This window comes from Musa acuminata, chromosome BXJ1-3, assembly GCF_036884655.1.
Source record: "Musa acuminata AAA Group cultivar baxijiao chromosome BXJ1-3, Cavendish_Baxijiao_AAA, whole genome shotgun sequence".
Classification (NCBI taxonomy): Eukaryota; Viridiplantae; Streptophyta; class Magnoliopsida; order Zingiberales; family Musaceae; genus Musa; species Musa acuminata.
Genome location: NC_088329.1, coordinates 42,531,708 through 42,557,500, shown reverse-complemented (window position 1 = coordinate 42,557,500; position 25,793 = coordinate 42,531,708). Strand labels below are relative to the sequence as shown.

General features: G+C 40.6%; 5 protein-coding genes across 5 annotated transcripts in view; 2 read left to right on the top strand and 3 right to left on the bottom strand.

The window, feature by feature from the left end:
* LOC103978729 (uncharacterized) overlaps nt 1-6,784 on the bottom strand; it is an 8,832-nt gene extending 2,048 nt beyond the window's left edge. Inside the window, exons 1-8 of the mRNA XM_009394632.3 lie at nt 6,494-6,784; nt 5,384-5,731; nt 5,099-5,314; nt 2,698-3,344; nt 2,099-2,195; nt 1,909-1,962; nt 1,724-1,830; nt 1-18 (exon numbers count right to left, since the gene is read on the bottom strand). The exon at nt 1-18 is cut by the window's left edge and continues 173 nt beyond it. Of these exons, the coding sequence (XP_009392907.2) occupies nt 1-18; nt 1,724-1,830; nt 1,909-1,962; nt 2,099-2,195; nt 2,698-3,344; nt 5,099-5,314; nt 5,384-5,731; nt 6,494-6,727 (1,721 nt within the window). The 5' untranslated portion in view covers nt 6,728-6,784. The remainder of the gene's footprint in view (nt 19-1,723; nt 1,831-1,908; nt 1,963-2,098; nt 2,196-2,697; nt 3,345-5,098; nt 5,315-5,383; nt 5,732-6,493) is intronic.
* A 566-nt stretch (nt 6,785-7,350) lies between these two features.
* Nucleotides 7,351-9,601, bottom strand: LOC135632370 (uncharacterized). Its single transcript, XM_065140893.1, has 3 exons — nt 9,324-9,601; nt 8,073-8,201; nt 7,351-7,674 (listed from the first exon to the last, which is right to left on the bottom strand). The coding sequence occupies exons 1-3, from the start codon at nt 9,555-9,557 to the stop codon at nt 7,558-7,560; spliced, it is 480 nt and encodes a 159-aa protein (XP_064996965.1). The 5' UTR covers nt 9,558-9,601; the 3' UTR covers nt 7,351-7,557.
* Nucleotides 9,602-10,542: 941 nt separating this feature from the next.
* On the top strand, nt 10,543-11,724 carry LOC135638020 (protein MIZU-KUSSEI 1-like). The gene has a single exon (XM_065150948.1). It carries the CDS (start codon nt 10,689-10,691, stop codon nt 11,484-11,486), a length of 798 nt encoding a protein of 265 aa, XP_065007020.1. The 5' UTR covers nt 10,543-10,688; the 3' UTR covers nt 11,487-11,724.
* Nucleotides 11,725-14,131: 2,407 nt separating this feature from the next.
* Nucleotides 14,132-18,515, bottom strand: LOC103979519 (serine/threonine-protein kinase PBL34-like). Its single transcript, XM_065150942.1, has 6 exons — nt 17,763-18,515; nt 15,538-15,785; nt 15,319-15,454; nt 15,010-15,146; nt 14,810-14,933; nt 14,132-14,725 (listed from the first exon to the last, which is right to left on the bottom strand). Exons 1-6 carry the CDS (start codon nt 18,043-18,045, stop codon nt 14,241-14,243), a joined length of 1,413 nt encoding a protein of 470 aa, XP_065007014.1. The 5' UTR covers nt 18,046-18,515; the 3' UTR covers nt 14,132-14,240.
* Nucleotides 18,516-19,034: 519 nt separating this feature from the next.
* On the top strand, nt 19,035-25,701 carry LOC135632364 (uncharacterized). Its single transcript, XM_065140874.1, has 8 exons — nt 19,035-19,376; nt 19,824-19,973; nt 20,057-20,191; nt 20,269-20,334; nt 21,767-21,832; nt 21,937-22,044; nt 25,004-25,094; nt 25,342-25,701. Exons 1-8 carry the CDS (start codon nt 19,179-19,181, stop codon nt 25,545-25,547), a joined length of 1,020 nt encoding a protein of 339 aa, XP_064996946.1. The 5' UTR covers nt 19,035-19,178; the 3' UTR covers nt 25,548-25,701.
* Nucleotides 25,702-25,793: the final 92 nt, after the last annotated feature.

Genomic DNA, 25,793 nt, shown 5'->3' with positions numbered 1-25,793 from the left:
GAGTCGGTCGCCATCTCCCTGGAAATATATCTTAGTAGTAAAATATTACAGAAAAAACCTATTCATCAATTTGATAACTAAGACCATAAGCTGAATGATTTGCGCTTCTGATAGAGGAGAGAAGAAACACCAGCGAAATATGAAAAATACAAACAAGTCATTTGTCTTACTTCAGTTCATGAGAAACTTTTATTATGGTTGTCAAAAGTAAAAAAAAAAGATAAACTCTCCTGCTAAACATAAGTAGGAAAAGAAACAGCATCCAAACAGAATCAGGAATTACTCCAATAATCAACTGTTATAGATGGTTCAAATTTATCAACCATGGAAAGTCTCACAATTTGCAGCACGTGGGATGTGGTAAATGAAAACCAGGTAAAAATCCAAGAGCATTTGTTCAATTCAGGATTACATTTTTGTCAAATATATCACATCTTGTCATCTATCATTAAGTGTCCTCCTTCATCTGCCCTTTAACCTTTCAAACAAGGACGTCATCACATATCAGCCCACCTCAACAGCGGATAAATCAAAGAAATTAGTGTGTATCTAAATTACCAGAGCTTCATGGGATGGTTGTTTATCAATGCCAAAGTGTAATGAAAGAAGACAGAAAGCAATATGAAAAATTTCTGTGCAATTAATTTGTGCTATTGTTCCATGGCGATATTGCTACCATACACGAAATATTTCTGCAAAACTTACCAATAATGAGTCACACAGTAAAGTGGCACAAGGATCTAAAATGAGATATGCAAATTACAATATATAAAAAATTGAAAATAAAAGAATTTGTAGATCAGCATTTGTATATTTGAATGATAATACTTTATCAGCATGATAACAACCCAAAAAACAACAACCATTTTGTAGATCTATTTACCGTTTGACTAGCTATTGGTTTGAGTTTTAGTTGGTTTTAGTTTCAAATTTAATGGAATTGGATTTTAGCTGACATAAGATCCGGCTTGAGTTTGAATTAGTGTTAGTCTTGGGCCAAATTAATTGCAACAAGGCTCAATTACTGTCCACATCACTGTAGCATAGACAATGTTAGCTAGATTGACATGATGGTATCACCTAATTTTGAATCTAACTCAAACATGACATTATTGGTGGTAGTCAGCCCGATAAAAATAAATAAGAACTAGTTGGTTATTGATTTTGTGATAGAGAATCCAAATTAAGCACAACTCTTGCCTCTTGTCAGGCAATATATGCTATGTAAACAGAATTAATGAAGCATTTGAGAAAAAAATCATGTGATCCTCTTTCCCTTCTAGTACTTCTCCTCATACACTTCACTTTTCCTTTCTTCTCCTGTATTCATTCTGTTCTTCTCTGTATTTTTTTCCCTCTTATTTTTTCACAACCTTTTGCTGGAAAATATCTCCAGAAGCATAGATCCGGTGTAACTTGCTGATCTAGAATCCAATTCAAGCAAACAGAGGAATGAGATTGCTGATCAAGAATATCTTCTGCTGCCAAATCACAGTCAAAATTTCAAAATAGAAAGAAGCTATTCTGCTATATCTGAGCTGTAGCAATCTTTGAACTGTCCAACCCTTAAAACAATAAATGTATTCTACTGCAACCTTGGGTTGCATCACAACACGTAACACGACTCGGTAGTGACATATTCCAAGTTGACCAACATCAACAAACTGTTGTTCTTGCACATAAGAAAGATCACTAGCGACATGAGAAAAAAAAAATGACAAACCTCTCAACTACTTCAGATCTTGACGAGGGATCAGGAACTTCTGTGGATCCATCAACAGCTACACCACTGTTTGTATGGTCTGACCCGTCATTGACCTTGTCATAGATCTGAAAAAATTAAGATTATATCAGGAATTGGAGATTCATCATTTCCACCTGTGGGAACCATAAAAGCATCAGCCTCACCTCCATTTTGATGTTATTTCGTGCCTCAAAAATTCGAGAAAGTGTATTCACAACCTGTGTTTATTGGCTTCTTGTCAAAACTACATATAAGAAGTGAAGGTTTTCAGATGCATGCATACCCATGCACACACACATGCAGCATACATGCATGCAGACACACACACACAACTAAATCAGTTTCTGATGAAACCTTTTCTAACAGAACATCTGATGTATTTGGTTCCTGGAGTATGTTTTTAAAATGCTTTAAAACATCTTCTTCTTCGATTGCCTTAAGCACAATATGACTGCAGGAACAAAAAGACAGAAGATTAAGTAAATCAGCATTAGTACATCTAACTTACCTAGAAACACAGTCAGCTTAGTTTATAAAGTATGATTCATCAGTATCATAAGTGCTCATGACAACCTTTTTAACTAAAATTAACAACTGATGAATTTATATGGAGGGAAACTAACACAATACAACTAGGGATTCTCACCATTAATAATAAGGAGAACAATCATCCAAATAAGATTATCACTCCTAGGATCTCACATTTAAACAAAATGACAATTCTCTATATGAAACTGGTAATGCAGTTAAATGAATCTAAAATCAACCATTATATGATGAGAAAATGGAAGGAGTTCAAGGAACATACTGTAAATCAGTAAATTAGTCCCAGTTAATAATACGGCTAATTCTTACGAAAGTATAAACAAATAAAATATGATTTAGAAAGGAATTATTTAACTAAAAATTATTAGGAACTTAAACAGAAGAATTGAAAAGAGTAGAAAAAAAACCTGAGAGAAAGCCTTTCAAGAGCATGAGCAACAGCCTCTTGAATAACCTCATTATTATGTTGCAGAAGTTGAACTAAACGTCTAAGAGCTCCAGCTTCCTTAAATGAGATACGCATATGCTCACTAATTGATGCATCAGCAATTGCATGAGCAGACTTCATAATAGCAGAAACATCTTCAAGCCCAAGAATCAAAACCAGGCGAGCAACACCATCTATCCATGACAAAAGAGTATACTGTTGATTCTGAGAAGATTCCAACTGAGATTTTCTCACACTAGCCACCTCGATAGCTCCAATTCTTGCAAGAAACTGCTGTTGTGATCGTCCAACTATTGCATTAATCTTAGCTTCCTCTAGATTGAAACTCTGCTCATGGATATTTAATCCAAGAAGTAATTCTGAAGCACCATATCTTGAAGGGGCTGAACTTCGCTGAATTTCCATGCCATCAGGTAAAGATGGCCATGAATGAGTTGGAGACCTGAAAGCTTTATATGCAGAAGCACCAATTACAGGGACACGAACTAGACCCTCCTCAATTATAAGAATTCTGTAATACTCATCTTTAGAAAGTTCCAATAGTGCAGTTTTTGCTTCCTTACGAATAACTTTATAGTCCTCACTGTTGTTTTTCAAAAGATCTGCCTGCAATTAAAGTAACAGAATACTCATTAACAAGCTTCATGCAACCTGATCAGAAACCAAAAATGAAAGAGAATCACTAAATTTTAATTACCTGAGTTTATCTTAGAATCCAAGGCCTGAAGTTCCAAGCAAACTAAAGTGTTTGAGTGAGAATCAGTTTTTACTTATGACAAATCCCTTGTCAAAACTAACAACTTAGATCTAAAAACCTTGTGTTAAAGTTTCATTTGGACTATCTTCGAAATTGATTTTTGTTAGAAGAATACAGCCACTCGTCTTTTAAAGTTTGTTAAAATGCAATAAGAGGGAACTTTGGCACCAGAAAAGTTTCTCCTTTGCTACATTAGTGTCCAGGGTTTGAATCTTAGAAACATCCTCTATGCCCATGTGAGTAATGTCCCATAGTTTGGGTGGAGCTTCGTGCATTGTGCCACTAATTGTTAATTATTACATGCTAACCAGTATCAACAAGATATCTTTTTCAGTTTCATGAACTTAACAGACTAAGCATGATTCATACCTCATAATCATGTGCCTACTACCTAAGCCTCGAGTCTCAGCAGGTGGAGAAACAGCCAGCAGAACTTAAGAACCTTACCAAAATTTTGTGCCGCTTCATTTTCAACTACACTTGTTTTGACTCTAAGGATACAGAACCAAGAGAAAACACTTTTCATCAGACAAGTACATTATGACCAAGATCTGTAAGTTCATTTCTCCCTTGCTTCTACTAACTCAAAAAGCTTCTTTTGTGATATGTATCAAGTTAATATGAATACAAATTCACAAAATAAGCTAAGATGCCCGAATTCTCTTACTTTTAATAGTTTCCAGAAGTTGATTGCCTATAATGCACTGGTAACTTAAGATTTTTGTGAAATTTGTTTTTTAATCATGTTTTGGAGATCAAGACTCTTACACCCAACCTTAGACTGCCAACTTTAACCCAGGTTAAAAATGGAACCATTGGAGAAATTTCAAGAATATAAACAACAGTTGATCTATACTCTCAGTGCTTGCCACACGACTGAAAAAAAATATTACTCATTGTGACACTTTTTCTGCACTGCATGATATATAGAAGCTGTTGTATTGAAGTGTCCTCCATCAAGCATCCATATTGTACGCATACACTTTCCATCTGAATTCCATCCATTTCATATTTCTGGGTTTCATATATTAGCAAGAATGGTTTTTGATAATAAACTTGAGATATGTCGAGACGGAAGTTGAACAGGTATATGCAAATACTTCCACTATTCTGACTTGTATATTCTACAAAGAACTTTGCTACAGAACATAAATGTCTAGGTTTCATTGTATTTCTTCTATCATGTAGGTACTTCTATAGTATAATATATGATAAGGTACATTCTTTAAAAAAAAGAAAAAAGTTCCTTGATTGCTAATGCAGTCTACAAGCTTCTGATGGTTACTCTTGTTAATAATTATAAATCAAACATCAAACATGTCAAAATATTTGATCTACATTGTTGTATATTAATCCAATATAAAAGATTTTCCAAATCTTTATCTCCTATTTCCTTAACCAAGGTTCTTTATTTTCCAATGCATTTTACAGAATAAGAAGTGATTGCCTTTTGATGATAACTTCTTGACCTCATAAAAATTCATAAATAATCTAATGGTTACAAACAACTCAGGTATTTGTGTAAGCGAACCTTAACAAGGAATTTATTCAAATGTTTAACAAAGAGAGAGAGAGAGAGAGAGAGAGAGAGAGAGAGAGTCACCAGCTTTGGAATAACTCCAGCTTCTACGAGTAAACTGTGGATACAAGGACTCAAAGCCAAATTTGCCAGAATTCCACCTGCTGCCTCCTTCACCTTAATTTCCTCATCACCAAGAAACTTAACGAGCATGGGTAATAGGTAGTTCTTTGCAATCCTCACCCTAAGATTCTCATCAGTAGATAAGTTCCACAAAGTACAGAGGCTTTGCTCCTTTACCTGCACAAGGATACCGAGAGTGAACTCCCCTTACCATGCTACTTATCAAAGGATGATGACTGCAAATACCTCAGATGTCAAAGAAGGTCGGCAAAGAAGACTGGAAATTTCTTCAATAGCTCCACTTTCAGCAACAACATTTCTGTATATGCTGACTGCAGACACAGTCCGCAGAAGGCCTGCTGCTGCTTCACATGTACATGAGGACTCTGACTTCAGAAGGCTGACAACAAGATTAATACAGCCAGGAAACTGCATGATACCATCTATGCACTCTTTCCCTCCTTCGGAGTATTTCCAAAGTGTAGATATAGCTTGCTCTCTGTCAAGCGGATCATTATCTAGACCAAGCATCCGAACAAAGAGACCCACGTAACCATCACTGGAACTCCTGCTGCTACTTGACCTCTCGATATCCTGCAATTGTGCAATTCCAGGGCAATCTACTATAGACTTACGGTTTACCAAAATCAACTAACAAACAACTATACATTTTGCACGTATATAAACACGTTTTCACATATAGCCATAAATTCACATGTTTTCTGAAAAGATTTTGGCGGCTGCTATGGTAGACTCGAGTTATATTATAATACATATGTTACAAGCAATAAAAGCCTATTATGAAGTCTAAGTTGATGGTGTCTGTGCTGTAAGAAGATGCTATAGTGGGGCTCCTATTGGTGGCCTCAGAGGCCCCATTTCGGCTCTAACCTACTTCTCATCCAATTTACCAATGACTTCATTGATTGCATATTTAAATATGTAATAGATTTTGGTTGTGGATTTTCTTCTCTTGGAAGCTCCTACAGTATGCCACTAAAGAATTATGTATATATATTTATATTTTATACACAATAAAAGATTGACTAAAGGGGCACTTACAGAAGAGACTGGTAAGGAAAGACTAAGTTACAGCTAATCTGAACGAACAATGCCACTCCAAGGAGCATTAGACATGGATGCTATGTGGTTAAATGTTAACTCCTATAAAGCACCATGGATCAGAGTTTTGTTTGTTGAATCTGCATGCAAAACCAAGCTCAGATGTAGTTCCTTTTGTTCTTCTTCCTCATATTATAGTTTCTATCCAGATCATTTAGGCGATTACAAGTACACCAGATACGCTATGCAGCAAGAAACAAGAGAATAAGAATCAGGGGGAGGTGCGGAGCTTACCGGGGGCGAGGCGGAGGAGGAGCTCGGGTTGGATTCAGCGGCGGCGCCGTCGCCAGTGGCGCAGACAACGGGGAAGAGGCGGGCAATCGGGCGAACGAGGCCGAGTCTGAGGCGGGCGAAGGCGGGGGTAACTGCCCATGGTTGATTGGCGCGGTGGCGGAGGCTGAGGCGGTGATGATAGCAGGGATGACATGGAGATGGCGGAGCACAATAGCTGTTAGCAACAGCACCCATTCCCACGTCTCCTCTTCTCGTGCCTCATCCACCTGTAGGTATAATGACGATTGGTTCGGTCCGGCCCGGTCTATCCAGACACTGAATCCGGCCCTAAGCTGGTTGGGTCAAGGCCCGCTTGAGCCGAACCCCACCTGCTTTGGCAGGCATCTCTAGCTGCTCCATGGGCTCAACAGGTTCAGCGGCCTTCACTGAGCCCATTCTTCTTCTTCTTCTTCCTCCTCTATTCGAGCTCGATTAGGCTATCAAAATAGGATCCCAAAGGTTCAATCTCGTTCGAGTCTGAAGTGGATGCTCCCAAATCGATGCAAAGATGTCGAGATCAGATGCTCCCAACTCGGTCCCTTCGTCTAAATCAGTGACGCTTCAAAGATGAAATATAAATATTCTTCGAATCATGAATGATTTGAATAATATTTTATATTAAAATTATTGATGTGACATAGTTAATTGGCTTAACGAATTAAATCATTTCCACATATCAAATTATAGAAAGATAATTTTGCCCTCATTAGTATTCAAGATCTTCGTCCTATTCAAACTCAAACTTCACTTGATGCCTATTTTTCGCCTATTTCTCTATTTAGTTCATCTCAAATTTAATTAAAAAAAACCAATATATATGTACAAAAATTTGTTTGTTGATCATACTATTTCCAGAGGAACAAGCTGACCTTGAATTTGTTTGTTGATCATGCCAAGTATTTTGAATAAACAGACCAGAAAATGAGACAAGCCGGAAGTCAATGAACAGTTGTTCGATTGAGTTCTAGTGACTAAGAGGGTGGCCTTTTCTCTGTAATTTTCTTGGACTTTTAGAACCTGAAGCATCAAGCCATCTCTGCTTGGGTAACATCAGAATCTGCATCCGTTTCCTCCCGCAGATCATACTCAACCACAAGGCCCAGGTTGTCGACAAACTTGTGATAAACTTGACATCCTGCACACTGTTCATGGACATCATGCTGTCGGTTAAAACAAAAGCACAGGAAAAAAAAAATCCAAGCAGAACAATAAAATTCACAATAAATTGTTTTGGTAATTCATTAAAGAAACATAAGAAACCATATATAAGAAAGAATTCTTGGTTACTAGCTGAGATATGTATTAATCTTATTCGGATCATACAATTACCAAGGCAATGAGTTATCTCCCACATTGAGATTTCTCAACTGGGAGAGCTGGATATCGAGAATAATATCTAGAACAAGAACTTGCGCCATGCAGGAAAGATATCAAATGTGGCTAATCTTGACAAGAGTATGCGATGTTGCTTAAACAAGATGACAGATGAGATAGTCCCTATTTCATGAGATAAATGTGCATGTAGACGTATTAAATATACCTGTAAAAATATAGTTCCTTTTTCATAAGCCACTCTGTTTATGAGGCGCTTAGTTCTTTCTCCACACAAGTCACATGTGAATTCTACAAGCAAATTTCTCCTGGGAAGCTTTATATCAAAAGTTATATCCTTCAAAAAAATTAATAAAAAAAGAGGTTACCGCAAGTATTGGTAAAGCAAAACAATGAACTTGCTTGATAAAATGATGATCAACAGACAAGCAAAACAGCTACCACTACAGGATTTACCACAACCTCATCATGATTATAAACAGCAACGATGGTGATGTTAATCTTTTTCTCAAATGTGACATCATTGCACATGATAAAAGAGAAGATCCAAAGATGCAACATTTAGCTAAAGTATTGGCAAGGCACTTTATAAATTCATATGAAAATTTGGCCCTGGCTATTCTTATGCCAGCATTTTGAAAAACAGGCCATCACATATAAATACTCCTTGCAAAATGTACTCAAACTTCCCAGTAAACCAGCAACTTTTGATGAATTTGTGTTTCCACGTACTTAAACCTAAGAAGAGATTATTCAGCACGATATCCAGACAACGAATTTAACTCGCACACCCTTGATGAGTCTTGAGACAAACATCAAAACCAAGCAAAGATATCTACAAGTTATTATATGCTTTCCTGTCCATGATGAACAGCACAGATTACATGTATTTATCCACATTGTTATTACTAGTCTCTCAGAACTGTAATCATGCTTCCTGATGACACACCAGAGAGTTCAAGCATTTCAGATAGAACATCATATTATAGTTGAAGAACATGTAAGAGAATTTGATGTATGTTAGAAAAGCAAAATACCATCAATCTTAGGTCAGGTAGTTGCTCGTTGTAGATGTGATCCTAAGACTGAAAGCATATTTTTTCCTCCATATTCTAACCACTGAAAAAGGCACTTATTTATGCAACTCACAATTCGAAATTGTCGAATTAGTTTTCTCAAATCATTTATTGTTTCTGCAAATAAATGCTATATGGGAATAGTGTTAACTTGGATCAGAGTAGTGTTTGTTGGATCTGCATGTCAAAGTAGGATGAGGTAAACCACATAGATCACCAGGAAATGCAAACCAAGCTCAAATTTCGTTCCTTTCGTTTTCCCCCATTCTTATTTCTTCCTCGTATAATAGTTTTTATCCAGACTATTTAGGGGTTACAAATACCAGACACACTACGCAGCAAGAAACAAGAGGATAAGAATCAGGAGGCAAGGCGGAGCTAACCGGAGGCGAGGCGGAGGAGGAGCTCGGCTTGGATTCTGCGGCGGCGCCGTCGCCGGTGGCGCAGACAAGGGGGAAGAGGCGGGCAGTCGGGCGAACGAGACCGAGTCTGAGGCGGGCGAAGGCGGGGGGAACTGCCCATGGTTGATTGGCGCGGTGGCGGAGGCTGAGGCGGTGATGATAGCAGGGATGACACGGAGATGGAGGAGCACAATAGCTGTTCGCAACAGCTCCCATTTCCACCTCCCCTCTTCTCGTCCCTCGTCCACCTGTAGGTATAATGACGATTGGTTCGGTCCGGCGCGGGTTTATCCAAACGTTGAACCCGGCCCTGCGCTGGTTGGGTCAAGGCCCGCTTTAGCCGAACCGCATCTGCTTTGGCAGGCTTCTCGAGCCGGTCCATGGGCTCAACAGGTTCAGCAGCCTTCTTCTTCTTCTTCTTCCTTCTCCACAGGTTTCTCTCCTCTCACATTGCATGGACGGCTTGAATAATTGCAGTCTCCAACTTTATGACAAGATGCAGATGAAGCAGAGATACATGGACCAGAGAACATGAGGCCATGACTTTTCCTGCTGCAACTGATCATCTGATTCCGAGTTGTCTTCTTCCTCTTCGTTCGGTGTTTGTTCTTTGCTCCATCATGCTTGTGTCACTGCCTGGAAGAGGATGGACAATATCTGACCCTGCTTCACTGAGCTGCTCCCTGCACTCGCGCTTCGAAACCCATACAGTGTCGGAAGTACTGTTGGGAGATTTGCCTTGAAATAAATTTACCTTATACCTGTACGTCATTTTGATGATAGTAAGAAGCACGGAGGAATGAGGACATTAATGGCTGCTCAAGAGGAGCAGAGAGAGGTAACCGTGGTGCTCGTCTTCCATAGCCTGGTCTGCACCTAAACCCTTTCCCATGCACCACAGGCAGCCGGTCAAAGCTCCTCGCTACCCTACCGTCTCCATGCCCCACACTTCTCCCCCATCCCGAGGTTTGCATTGCATGATCGCCGAAGTTCTCGTCTCTCCTTCCGTCACCTTTCTTGTCTGTGTCCGTCTCACTCCGCCCAGCGAGCATTCTTTTCTTTCTTTTGATATCTGTTTGGTTTGGCTATAGTGGGCTTTGTCACCCTCAGCTATCGTCAGTGTGCTACAGTCATCCCCCAATACTAAAGGACGGAGAGCAGTGGCTGACAAAAAGGACTAGAAACATGGAATAAATGAGCCCATTGTCCGAAAGCAGACACAGGAAGGGAATCTCTTAATCTCTCCTCACTGTCTTTCGCTCATCGATCATTGAGGCTTCCTCTTACTAAAGGCCCGCCGGCTTCACCTATTCGCCCTCTCCCACCGTCTCGTTCTCTCTTCCACAGATGAGGACCATAATGGCAAGAAGCCCCCACGAGTCCTCCTTCTCTTTCTCCAAGAGACACTTCCAGTGGACAGCTGGAAATGGCGGGGAAGACAAGAAGCGAGGAGGGAGGGTGGAGGAGGACGTGCTCGTCTTCTCCGCTGCCATCTCGGCGTCACCGTTCTCTTGCGATGATGACGCGCCCCTGAAGGCAGAGGCAGCCGCGCCACCAGCAAGGAAGAAGGGCTCAACCTCTTCTTCGGCCGCAGCGGTGGCTGTTTCGAGGTTGCGAGCGGTGCTGACGGCGGCAATTGTCGGTAGGCGTCGACCGGTGGGGTTCGGGCCCCGTGTGACGGGCACGCTATTCGGGCACCGCCGCGGCCACGTCCACTTCGCGTTTCAAGTGGACCCCCGGGCCTGCCCGGCGGTGCTGATCGAGCTCGCCACGCCCACCAATACGCTGGTCAGGGAGATGGCGTCGGGGCTGGTGAGGATCGCGCTGGAATGCGAGCGGCGGGCAGGCGGCGGAAAGAAGCTGCTGGAGGAGCCGCTGTGGCGTGCCTACTGCAACGGCAAGAAATGCGGCTACGCCGTGCGCCGCGAGTGCGGCCCGGCAGACTGGAGGGTCCTGCGGGCGGTGGAACCGGTGTCGACCGGCGCCGGCGTGCTCCCGGGAGATGGCGGCGCCTACGGCGAGATGATGTACATGAGGGCCAGGTTCGAGCGTGTGGTGGGATCCAAGGACTCGGAAGCCTTCTACATGATGAACCCTGATAACAACGGTGGCCCCGAACTCAGCATCTACCTGCTTAGAGCCTGATACTTCCTCGTTAGGGGCGGCCGGAGAAACCTGGCCGATCGAATGGTTGTTTATCGCTTTCTTTCTCTTCTCTTCTATCATCTCCTCACCTTGATTACTTCTCTTCTCCTCTTCTGCCGGTAAGCACGTCATCGGCAGCGTCGTGGTGGTATGTATGCATGCATGTATCTACGAACTCTGTAATTTTACTTTCTTGAAGAAGAGGTTCGAGCCAGCAGAAAGCTCTCGATCGTGGTCTCCTCGATGCGTCCCGACGACAGATTCTCGAACATGTGAGATCGATTGCAGCAGCGGCAGAATCTAATGATGCTTGCTACAGCATTCTCAGTACAGCTGCTCTGTTCTCACCTGGCCATGCATAGTTTTCCCCTTGGCGTTGCACTGTTTCTTCACGGTCGCATGAGTCGAGTCAAATATTTTGGCAATAAACGAGGACAGTGGATGGGTTTCCATCATCAATCCTTCCTCGTTACTACTCGCCAAAGCTGATAAGCCATTATAATCCGCACTACCGGCTTCTTCTTTTTTTATGACTCTGTTCCTTTCTACTCGGTACAAAAGTCAAGCTTTGAACAATGAAGCAGGGGAAGATGGTCAAACCGCGAGATGGTGGTGGCTTGTCGAGTGCAGTGGTCGAGGCTCACATTAACGGGTGGAGGTGACAGTGGGAGGCGGTACATACGGTCATCATTATTCAAAGTGGAAGGTGGGTGATCTGATGGAGATGTGGCCACGGTTTCAATTACTGCGCTGCTCTGCTACGCTACAACAGGGCTGGGGCACTCGATACGAATAATGGACATCACGATCAAGGCGACCTTGTTATTCTTATCGACTCCACCGATTTGTTTATGATAGCAACGACTCGTGTGACATTTCTCGAATCCGAGGTCGACTCTGCACGCTCGGACAATGTAATATGAGGTTCCTCTTGGGGACAGAGGAGAAAGACGCATCTTATTGTTGAATTCAACGAGGAACATCGTAAGGTGCTTCAGCCGGAACACTAACAGTAGAGCTCATTAAATCCAGCAAACGGAGAACAGAGTAGTCGGAAAGCGTACTCTGATAGCGAGCAGAGAACAGAGCAGTAGGAAACCACACTCTGCTCGCGGTCTTGTCGTTGTAATTTGAGGCAGGAGTCTGGTTGGCCAAACGAGTAGGTGCAGAGAGAGAGAGAGGGGGGAGGAGAGAGAGCTGTTGGACCTTTTGGAATTTGAGCTGTGGGTCAGAGTTGTCATCCCAAGGAAGGAGAGAGAGGCGAGACAGGGAGGAGGGGGAGAGGGTTCAGAGGGTGCTGGCGACAGATGGGACATGGAAATCTAAGTCAGACAGTGGCATCGATGGGCGAGCCATGCGGGATTCTTATGAGGACGGGGATTACATGTCCTGTCGCCTCATTACTGCCATTTAGAGGCTCAAAGCTAAAAGAAAGCTATATTATTACATGACAGTCCTTTAAGATAATCCATATAGATTTTTTTTTCTTTTTTTGGAAAAAGTGGGATACGACTAAAAGGGTTTGACAAAAAAGGGAGAGAAAAAGGAAACAATTTGAAAATTAAAATCTAAAACTCACTCTAAAAGATAATTCATTTTTTTGGTGTCTTTGATTATTTACCTGTAAAATGCAGCAGAAGACAGCCGTTGGTTGGATACCGTACGCAAGAAAGCAACTTTATGGTCAAATGAGATGATGTATTCCGATGAGTTGTCTGCCGCCTCCTCAGTGACTGCTCTGCTCGGATATATGGAATTTTCTTCTTTTTTTAATTCAAAATGCTGTAGATTTTGATCTAAAGAATTTTAGGAATAATATTGAAAAGGATTATCGCAAAAAGATGAGAGAAAATTTCTCGTAGAGTATTAAAAGATGGAGGAGGCTTGAATATTAATGGTTTGATTTTTTGTGCCTGACATCAGTTGCACCGCATCACGCCTCTGTTGACTTGATGAGGCATCTGGTCAACGTGGATCACAACACCTACTAAGGCGCATTAACGCTCTGTTCAGGTTCGATCCTTCATGCCACGCCAACGACAACGTCAGACGCTACCAGAAGTATGGTCTCGCTCCCTACGGGCCAGCACATCAGATAACGGTAATTCTCACTATAAAAACCCTCGCACTCCAAAGGAAATGCAAGAGAAACTTAGCTAAAGAAACCCCCATGATTATCCTCTAACTTGATTGTCGGAGGGGTCGGGTCGAGCGTCCCGACCCGACCTTTGTACAGGTGTGAAGGTGGAGGTCGTCCACTAAACGCGCAGGCGAGGAGTCCTCACCCGATGGAAACGACGATCCCATCCCGATCGGGACACCGCAACCGACCACCTCAGCAGTCTTGAGGAACACCCTAGGGAGATCCCCCACCATTCGGGCCTGAACCAAGCTGCGTGGACCCAGCAGCCACGACTTAAAGTTGTTTACACCAACATATAGTAAAAACATTAAATTACTATTTGGATGACTCTTCCAATTTGGAGATGTATCAATGGGCATTAGATCATCGGAGGACCTTTGAATAGTTGGCTATTCGGGATGAACTAGCCAAAGCTTCCCAGCTCTGTTTATCCAATATTATCATTAAAATTGATTTCCTACAAATTTATCTGATCCAAATCTAAGCCTGTTCGTTAGCTGCACAATGTTTGTAATGCCATGTTTAATCTAATCCGAGAGAGTAAACATACAAATGCTCAATTGTAGTCCCGAGTTCCTCGATGTGACTGAGAAAGCACGCATGCTCGATCCCTATGGTTCACTGCCATGCGACAAGCTCCTCATCGGGTGGGGATACGGGGAAGAGCCACGCGAGATGCTGCTCCTCTTCGGCTGCTGTGTGTTGCACTCGATCGGGTGGGAGGCGGCAATCGAAGCAGCGCGTTCCTTCGTCATGGCCCGGAAGGAGGAGGAGCTGCTGGCGATGTCGTTGAGATCGACCAGAGGTTTGAGAACCTCCACCACCTCGCTCATCAGCGGTCGAGCCTTGGCGTTCCGACCGACACAAGCCTGCACCAACTGCGCCACCTGCTGAGCTCCCTTGACGGAGAAGTTGCCGTGCAGACGAGGATCTATAATCCTGTAGAACTGTCGTTTGTTTCCCAGGTATGGACGTGCCCACTCCACCAGGTTTTGCTCCCCGGCCGGTCGTCTTTTGTCCATCGTTCTCCTCCCTGTCATGATCTCCAGCAGCACAACGCCGAAACTGTAGACATCACTCCTCGTTGTCAGATGTCCTGGAAGAAGAGATGAACGATGACGAGATTGTGTTGTTCCCAGCGGAAGCCAAGTTCAAGATGAACGCAAAAGAGCTCTTTTACCTGTCATCACATACTCCGGGGCTGCATATCCGTATGTTCCCATCACTCTCGTTGTTACGTGAGTCTTGTCGCCCTCAGGACCAGCTTTAGCGAGGCCAAAATCCGAGAGCTTGGCACTGAAATCCTGCAGCAGCACGACTCAGGAAGCAACTCAACGAAAGCAAACGGGAAGCATGAGAACACATGATGTTGGTACATACAGCATCTAATAGGATATTGGATGTCTTGAAATCACGATATATTACTCGTCTCTCGGCTTCCTCGTGAAGAAAAGCAAGGCCTTTTGCTGCACCAAGTGCAATCTTCATTCTAATCGACCATGGCAAATCCCGGGATCCTGTTGCCAGAGATGAAGGGTAGCAAAGATTACATAGGGGCAATGTCAAGGTTTTTATGGCCATATTGCAGACCAACATCAAGGTTGAGACATGGCTTCTTTCCTCGAAAGGAACTTCCCACGAAGGATATCAAAAGCTAAGAAAAAAGTGAAAGACAGGTTGATCACATACTTCTGAAAAGATGGTTCTCCAAATTTCCACGTTGCATAAACTCATACACCAGCAATCTCTGATCATCCTCGATGCAGTATCCAATCAGCTTTACCAAATTTGGATGTCGAACATCACCAAGAAGATTAACTTCGGCCTGCGAGTATGTGAAGATGATAGTTTGCAAATGAAAATTTCTCACGCGATCATCACTAGCTAATGAAGAATTAGATATAGTACAAGCCACTCTTTATGCCCTTGAATTCGATCATGGCTGAGCATCTTGACGGCAACAGTAAGTCCGGTGCCAGGTTTAACGGGAGCTGTTCCATATTCCTCGATCCATCCTTTGTAAACACGGCCGAATCCTCCCTCTCCGAGAAGGCCATCCGGTTGGAAGTTACTTGTGGCAGACTTCAGCTCTTTGAAGGTGAACTTTCGCAAGTGGGATGAAAATTTCAGATCATCGACGGCTTTAGAAGGAGATGGATATGTTGATTTGGTTTCCCCTGATCAGCATGCAAGTGACAATCAAATCATTAAGAATCTGTTCAAAGGCACGTAGGAAGCTCCAGAGCAGTACATCTTTAACTTGACGAAAGAGAAACATATGTCACACATGCAAATGTAGTAAATATATGTGATAGGAAAACTATTGAGATCAATGATCACTAGACGCTTGGCTATCGTTATGGTAGCCCAGTTAATGTCGAGGACAAAACCTTTTATGTACCCATGTAGATGTGATTCAAGACAGGTAATTGTGTTGCCTCCTTCCTTTTCACCGATATGAATAAAAGGATATATTGTTAGAGATAATACGATAGAATATTTTATAAAATATTTTATTCTTTTATTATCTGGTATAAAAGATCATTTTTAGCATAGTTATCAAGGGATTGCTTTTATCAGTCATTATCATATACTCACATACCTTGAGTTACTAACTTGGGCATCGAAGAGATCGAGTCAAAAAACTCATCATAACCTTGGTCTTCATGCGAGCGACATCTCGGGAGCTTAGCGTTTTCATCTCGGGCGTACCTTGGTCGTACCTTAAATATCCCTATCCATATGAGCCAGAGTTTCATCAAACTGACCAGGACTTCAATCATACTTTTACATAACATTTTGACGTTGGAAGGTGAGCTCGATATCATAGAAATGCTTGCATGTCGATTCTCTCAATAAACGCTCAAGCGAAGAAGCTTTGCCCTTGATCGATAATATTTTCGCTAAGGGAACCACAACTCCTATTTTTATATATTAATACAAATACTGATGATATATTGACGTCTGTTCAACGACCCAAATCTCTCACCCCCAAGGACGACTACGAGCCACATGTTAGTCCTTGCCAAGATACAAACATTAATGGGGATGATACGGGTCATTGTCCCACTCCCGCCTTAGCTAGTATAATAAGCGACGCCACCAACTCAGTTCCATTAGTACTCATCGAGACTCCTCGTCCCGACATGGCATTAACACCCTAAGAGGGCCCGAGACGTACCAAATCACCAATTGAGAGGACACTTTGGTCCCCAATCGTGAAATTCAGTAGACCACACTACCCTCAATCTGTCATACTCGAATTCGAGGCTCAGTCAGCGGCCTTAATAGAGGATTTCATGCGGGTCCAACTGCGATAGATGGACCAACATTTGGAGCTATATTAGTAGCTACATGCGGTTAAGAAACCCGACCATCCCTCGCTATTGAGGTTCGGAGGTCAAGAAACTCGACCCCCTTCATTGTTGAGTTGCAAAGGTCAAGCGCGAGGCATAGAGATTGAGAAACTCGCCACCTTCCCCCCCCGTTGCCGAGATATGAAGATCAAGCACCTAACTCCCCTCGTAATCAAGGCATAAAGGTCAGGAAAGTTAACCCTTCACATAATATTTTACTCATTTATGACTAGGAATAAAAGCTCATTTTTAGCAAAATGATAAAAATAACTTTTTTCTACCACTTATAACCATACTTATCTACCTTGAATTATTGACTTAAGCATCAAAAGGACCATGTCAAAAACCTTTCCCGAGCTCAATCTTCGTGCAGGTGATACCTCGAGGGATATTTTTACTTCGACCGCACCTTGGATAACCTTACGCATGTGGGTTTGAACTACATCGAACTGATCAGGACATCATCTTACCATAACAGGGCAACAACTGCACTTGCATGCATCTCGCTAACAAGAAAAAAAAAAGGTAATTCACAACATAAAGGGTTTGAAACACCGCAACAATGACTTAAGTTATCATCTTTCCACATTAGATGCAACACTTATTTACTCGGCAACGATTACGGAGCAATAAGAACCATATGGTAGGGACAGTAACCCGACATGAATCCAGCATCCAGATATCCTAGATCACAAACTATTCATTTTTCTCGAAGATAAATCAAATCGCGACCAAGTAATAACAATGATGAAAGAGAACAATGAAGAACAGAGGCTAAAGAATTGGTATCAGCATCCTGTAAAGCCAAACTAAAGATATCACGCGCCACATAACCGATGTTAAAGTCATGAGCGAGCGAGACATTACCAAGCGGTGTGCCGACGCTCCTGATCGTCGTGTCCACATTGGCTTTGGAAGACATGCAACCCCCCATCGAGCGAAGCTTAATCCAGCGCAGGGTCTCCTCGCCCTTGTTCTGTTTCCTTTCCTCCTCCTCCTCCTTCGATCTTCCACCACTTGCCCACGCTGCTAGCCAAACCTCCTCCGCTCCCAATCCCATCCTCCCAACACTTTATGATCCAAAAAAGATTCACTCAAGATACGGTGACATTGATCCACCTACCAACATCCTTTTTCATCGGGGGAAAGAACAGGCCGAAACCCCAAACACAAGCCGTCAAATCCGATCCTACTCCAAAGACCGCTCTAAAAATCCGAGCTTGAGACCCTCGAACCAAACAGCACGGAACGTTTTGGAGATACTCCAACTGCCCCAAAGTTCGAACATTTATTTCACGAAGCCTCCGAAAGCCCCAGATGGGTTTCTCTCCGGGAAAACGCACCCCTCAGATTGAGAAAAGGGGAAGGCGCAATGACGGAGACGAAGCGACCAGCCCTAGGAACTCTAGCGGGAGGAGGAGAGGGCTGCAGGTCTGCTGCCCTAACCGGCGGCACTATCGAGCATTGTGGTACGTCGAGAAGGAAACGGGAAGAAGGAAAAGGACAACCGGAGACGAAGCCAAAGATGAGAGAAGCGAGTTAAGAGTGTGCAGAGAATGAGACGCACGCAGGCAAGAACGGGAGGGGGAAGGAGAAAAGGAATACGCTCTCTCTTTCCTACCAGTTCAAGACGGTAACGTCAGTCTCACGTGCTGAAAGATGTTTATGCCGATCCACCAATCAACAAGAAGGTATATTATCGGGCAACGTGGAAAATGTACGAGTAAACAGCGTAAAGGACGGGCAATTCGCACAGCGGCGCCACCGGGAATTTGACTGCAGTCCGTGGGAGGAAACGTTGAGTGAAGCGCGTTTGGCTCCCCGCGCGAAACGTACTCATAATACTCTGTACACGCAATTGTTTCCGCCGTTCGATCCTCCCGCCCGTCCATCAAATCATCGCAACGAACCATCATGACGTAAGACGACCTTACAGCATGCTTCAAGCGGATCGGGTATACATCCGATAAGGAGGGGCTTAATTCGGGTTCGGATTCTATAAGAGAACGGATCCATTAAATGCACTCGGGTCAGGGATCGGAATCTTGAAAGGCACCGAGGGCACCGACTCTTAAGCTTGCCTGTTCTTGGTCCGTCGTCCTCTGCGCTCGCGATTGATTAGGGTTTTGGGGGAACAGGGATTCGAGGGGGCGCTGAGTCGGCTGCGGAGGAGGCGAGGCGGAGGGAGCGAAGATGGGAGAACGCAAGGTCTTGAACAAGTACTACCCGCCGGACTTCGATCCGGCCAAGATACCTCGGCGGCGGCAGCCGAAGAACCAGCAGATGAAAGTTCGGATGATGCTTCCGATGAGCATCCGCTGCAACACCTGTGGAACCTACATCTACAAGGGCACTAAATTCAATTCTCGCAAGGAGGATGTTGTTGGAGAGGTGAGTAATTCTTGTGTTCCCTTTCTTGTTCTTGTTGTTCTTGCATCTTTGATTCTCTTGAAACCTTTGTTCTAATTGATCGCGTCATCCTTTGGTCCGTTTTTTCTCTCTGTTTCTTCTTTGATTTGTCCCATCTTCACTAAATCTGTGATATTGTGGACGTCAGGGTGTAATTTGTTTCGACATTCATCAAGTTCTTGAATAGTAAAGTCATTGTCCTGTGATATAGGTTTTAGAAGATTGTACCGTAAATACGAGGATCACATCTTGTTCGAGGCCTTTCTTTTCCATTTTTGTGTATATGACAATGTAATTCAGTCTGCGAATTTGGAGTGGTATAATCCATTTGGTTTTCCTTTCTTGATGCGTTTGATTCCTTTATTTCTTATTTGCTGTTGCACGACGTGGTGTGAAAATTATGCTATTAAGGTAATTTGTTTCTTGCAGACGTATCTTGGAATCCAAATATTTAGGTTTTATTTTAAATGCACTAAATGTTCGGCCGAGATTACTTTCAAGACAGACCCTCAGAACACAGATTACACTGTTGAATCGGGAGCATCACGTAATTTTGAGCCTTGGCGTGATGAAGATGAGGTGAGTTATTTGCTGTACTATGACAAGTTTGTTATAATGCTTTGTGTTGGTTCCAGTCCTACATGTTATGTGGTTCTCATCAGGTGGTAGAAAAGGAGAAGAGGAAAAGAGCTGAGGAAGAAATGGGAGATGCTATGAAGTCCCTGGAGAACCGAGCATTAGATTCCAAGCAAGATATGGATATACTTGCTGCACTTGAAGAAATGAGATCTATGAAGGTACTTCAAACTTGTTTTGCAGCAATGATATGTTCTATAACTGCTTCAGGTTCACCATTTGTTTTGCTCTTCTGCAGTCTAGGCATGCAACTGTAAGTGTTGATTTGATGTTAGAGACTTTAAAAAGATCAGCCTATGAAAAGGTTAGTGCTGGTACAGTTCTCTATTCTTCCAATTTTTTTTCTTTTAATTTCCTTTATGAAAGTTGGCACTCTTCATTTATGGGACTTACCATGTATCTCAAGATAATAAAAATTATGTAGTCATATGCAGATGCTGTTAGGTGTTTTTTTTTTACTTGGCAGATCAGTCAGTTGTTCCTTTGAAATGACAGTGTGCCTCAATTTCACTAAAAATAGTTCGATTGCAGTTTCTAAGTTGAATGGATTTTGCAAACATAAGGACAATCTTGTCAATGAGCACCTTTGAAACTGGAGAATGGAGATCTTGTAGTAAAGAAGTTGCACAAAAGAGTTCTCAATACTTGATGACATTTGTGTGCAATGGCTTGGTTTTTCAATTTTTTGTGTGCATGCTCAGCACGAAGAGCATTACAAAAGATCATGTCTTATCAAACAGTTAATTATAACCAATTGTATTGCCAAATTGAAGGAAATAAAGATGGTGGTGGTGACTAAGCTGTACAAAACACATTGCTCATGTCATATCGATGAAACCAGAATGTTACTGTAGTCATTGCAGAAGGATTACATTCTTCCACCAGTATGTTGATGGACCAAGCACAAAAATAATATATTCTTGAATGATTCCTGGCTGGGAGCTTCAATACTGATCTGGTAACACCATGAATTGTCTCTTTTGGGTTTCACTAGATATTATCAAAATATAAGTTATTTTTGAGAAATTAATTATGACAGCTTGATTTTAGTCTGGCATCAGAGAGGGCCGGAAGAGGAAGGATTAATGTGATTGTATATGGAGCTAGATATATTTGCTACTATTAATTGGGCTTAAGTATTTTGGACTATGTGGTTTTATGCTCATCAAGTTAATGACTATTTTTATCATCGGGTCAAGTCCTATCATAAATAAAAAATATTTAGGCAGTTAATGAATTGAGTAAAGTTTTAATTATTTATTAATGTTTAGCCTAGAATGTACTAGAGTAATTAAGTTGCACAGGCAGTTGCTGTTTCCTGTTGGTGAAATCTTTCATACTTAAAACTTTGCTTTTGTTTGGCGTTTATTTGTTTGTTGTTTTCATACTAGATGGACAATTAATTTGTAAATTCATATACAGATATTTTATTCTCATCATAGTGTGGCTTATTGTGCTTTACTTCTAAATGCAGTTAATGAAGTGAGTAAAGTTATAATTCTTTATTAATGTTTAGCCTAGAATGTACTAGAGTAATTAAGTTGCACAGGCAGTTGCTGTTGCCTGTTGGTGAAATCTTTCGTACTTAAAACCTTGCTTTTGTTTGGCGTTTATTTGTTTGTTGTTTTCGTACTAGATGGACAATTAATTTGTAAATTCGTATATAGATCTTTTTTTCTCATCATAGTGTGGCTTGTTGTGCTTTACTTCTAAATGGCTATCTTGTCTACTGCCAGGAGAAAAAGATAATGGAGGAACTAGATGAAGCAGATGAAGCACTTATCAAGTCCATAACTTTCCATGTATATACCTATATACTGTGAGCTATTGCATTTGTAGTCACTGTTTTTTTTAATTGCTCTTAATCTTGATGTATAATTTGTTTATGAGCAACTTGTTGGTACAGGGTTCAAAAGATTTTGTTCGAAGAATACATGATGATGAGGATGATGATATTGAAGAGCTAGGCCAGCCATCTTCTAGTTTAAGTGAAACATCAGATAACAGTTTAAAGGTACTTCATTGCTATATTAGCTACGTTTTCTACTATTCTTTTTAATGTCTGAATGCACATGTATATGCAAATTTTACTGTGATGGTAGGTAGCTTTTTTGTGATTGGTATGCAAGGGTGAACTTGCATAATCCTGGGAAGGACAGGCATGTCGTTTTGGCTGGTGTATCCATGTCGGACACGTGTCAGACACGTGTTTTGATATTTGCCAAAATTATATGTTAGAGATATAATGTCTTACTATTATAATGTCTGCCTGCTATAATAAGCCTAAATTATAAATAAGATATAATAAGTCTACTGTAATATCTAAATTATAATGTAGGCCCCTTATTCATAATGATTCAATGTATAACAAGAGTAATAGGTTAGGTCTTTTTTATTATTGTCTCTCATTCATAATAGGTTAGATCTTATTTATAATGCTATATTAGCCATGATATAACACCACCAATGCTGGTCTCAGGCCTAGATGAAAAAGGTGGAGGGCTCTGTTAGATCATTGACAACCAACATAAAATTATGTTAGATCTCATGAACATAAATTTTAACGGATTTTAGTATGGAGCTATGTTGTCACCCGGAAGTGGCACGAGACACCTTCACCACCTAGGTGTCCCGAATTGCAAACGGTGGTCTAGGTTGTTGCTTAGAAGCAGCCCATCATATTGGTGCCTAGATGTGGTTCTAAGTAGGCAAGGGCTCTCATTGTTTTGGACTAACGAGAGTAAAGAAGTTAGTCCAAGAGCAGAGAGTTAGGTTAGCAACTTGGAATATAGGAACACTTTCAAGGAAGAGATTAGAATTAGTAGACACTATGATAAAAAAAAGAATAAATATTATTTACTTCCAAGAGACTAAGTAGGTAGAGGAAAAATCTAGAAAGATTGATAGTACTTGATTTAAAATTTGATATACTAGAAAAGTTAAACACAGAATTGGCTTAGGAATTGTTGTTGATAAGGATATTGAAAACAATGTTGTAGATGTAAAAAGATTTGGAGATAGCATTATAGTTCTAAAATTTGTAAAAGGACAATATGTTTTGAATGTCATTAGTACAAATGCCTCTCAAGTTGGATTGGATGATCAAACCAAAAGAGAATTTTAGAAAAGCTTAAATGATATCATTCAAAGAATGCATATAACTAAAAAACTTATAATTAGAGGAGATTTGAATAGTCATGTAGGGAAAACATATGGTGAATATAAGGGGATGCACGAGGGCTTTGGTTATGAGGAGAGAAATGAAGATGGTGGTATGATTTTGGATTTTGCAACTTCATATGATCTTATAATTGTAAATATTCACTTTAAGAAGAGTGATGAACATTTGATTACTTATAAGAGTGGTCATAATTGTAGTCAAATAAATTTTTTTCTCACTTGAAAGATAGATAAAGTTATTTGTATGAATTGTAAAGTTATACCTGCCGAAAGTTTGATGAATCAACATTGGTTGATGGCATTAGATATTTACTATAGAAAATGGAAGAAGAAAAATATAGTAGAAAATTTTACCAGGACTAGATTGTGGAATTTTAAAGATGATAATGTAAATGCTTTTAAGAATAAGAGGGAAAGGGAGACGACTTGGAGATTAGACGAGGATAATATTAATATTGTTTGAACTACAATGTCTAATAAGACTAGCAGCTTAACAAAGAAAATTCTTGGTGAAACTAAAGGTAAAGGTGTAACCTTAAGAGAGAGTTGGTGGTGGTGTAATGAAGTTCAAAATGTAATTTTTACTAAAAGATCATGTTTTTAAGATTGACAAAATTATAAAAAAAGAGGAAAAATGTAAAAGATACAAATAAAAAACAAAAAAGAGGCTAAAAAGAGGTTAGTATAAAAAGATATAAAACTTATTATAATTTTTATAAAAAATTAGGTACTAAAGATGGTGAAAAAGATATATCGAATTGCTAAAGCTAGAGAAAGAAAGTGTAAGGATTTAGGTAATATTAGATGCATTAAAGATGAAGATCATAAAATACTTATCAATGATAACAAGATTAAGGAAGATGGAAAAATTATTTTATAAGTTATTTAATGAATATTCCATTACAAGACTTAGATTTAATGATAAATAATAGTGATAGATTTAATAATCATAGACTTAGAAGTAAAAGCACTCTGAACTTGACTAAGCATATGACTTTTTTACATATTTCAATGGTGGCAAAAGATTCATGTAACCGACCCTAAATAGTTTGGACTTACAGCTTTGTTGTTGTATATTAGTCATGATATATGTTACATTGTGAATATATAATGATTGTTGCAATATTACTTTTTGCTTTTACGAAACATATATAAAGCCTATATTAACATGAAAATTCAACCAGAAATATATTAAAAATGATGTATTGTCGTGTCTGTGTCGTGTCGTGTTCTTGTCCGTTCTTCTTAGGCATAATCTTATTTTATATGCCAATTTGACATCACATAAATTGTTCATCATGTGACTGTATATGATGTGATTCATATTTGGACTTAAAATTGTCAAGGCACCAAGATACCTAGGGTTAGATACAGCTGATTGTCTAGGACTTAGACTGTACTGGGATCCTCAGATCTGAAAAGCCAGAAACAAATCTGTGCTGGTCTCTAGGTGCAAGCATATGTCATAGATAACTAGAAATTTGGAACATACCTAGCTATACATGTCATGTGCTATGACAATATCTGATATTTTCTTTTTTTGCATTTACTGGACGTAAAGTCTTAATGCACATAGTTTTAAACAATGGTTATTAGATATTTTTGTTAAGATATTTCAGATTTTTTGGGCACTGAATGCTTGGGGCTTCTTGTCCTTATATGATATATTTTAATGTAATATTAATGGTTTTTTCTCTGAACTAATAATTTATAGGCACATTGCATTTGTGATCATTCGTTGTATGATTTTTTACATTGGTTGATTTTTAGCCAACACTTCTGTTATTCTGCAGAGGAAGCTTCCTATGGAGACCTCAGTGAAGGTGGAAAAGCCAACAGATTCTTTAACTAAAGCTACCATGTCTGATGGCTCTAATGATAAAGGTACTTAATGTCTAGAAATCTTTAAACTCAAGCCCAACCGTTAATAGTTCTATATCGAACCAGGGGACGTTATAAATATTTCATGTGATGATGAATTTAATGGTGTGAGAACAGTATGGATGATAATTAAGTGCATATTTCACTATAATTGCATAAAGCTGAATGATATTCATCATTTGATCGAGATTCTACGTTTTTTTTTTTCCTCTCAGTTTCATTAATGAACTCTTTTCTGCACATGTGACAGGAAATCAGGGTGGTTCTTTGTTGCCCAAGTTTATACTAAAATCTCGATCTGTGACAGAGGGTCCTAAGAAGCCTCGAACTGCATCCACAGATTGTGACCCTTCAAAAGCCGAGGAAGAAGGTAAAAGCAATGATATCACTGGAGAAGGGATCACAAATGGGCTGCAATCCCTCTGCCAAAACTATGACAGTGATGAAAGCGATTGAAATCTACAATCTGATTTTTATGCCTTTGTAAATTGAATATATAGAGGTCATATATTCCTCTTAATATGACTGCTAAGCTTCACAATTGTTGGTTGTATCTGATCGGATTAAATCCTGCTGTAGTAGTATATCAGAAGATGGATTTGAAGGCCAATGTGTTTTCGTGTCTGCTAAACGTATGATTTGATTGCTGTGGCATCAATAACACAACAGATTTCACATATTATGTGAAAACAGGAACATAAC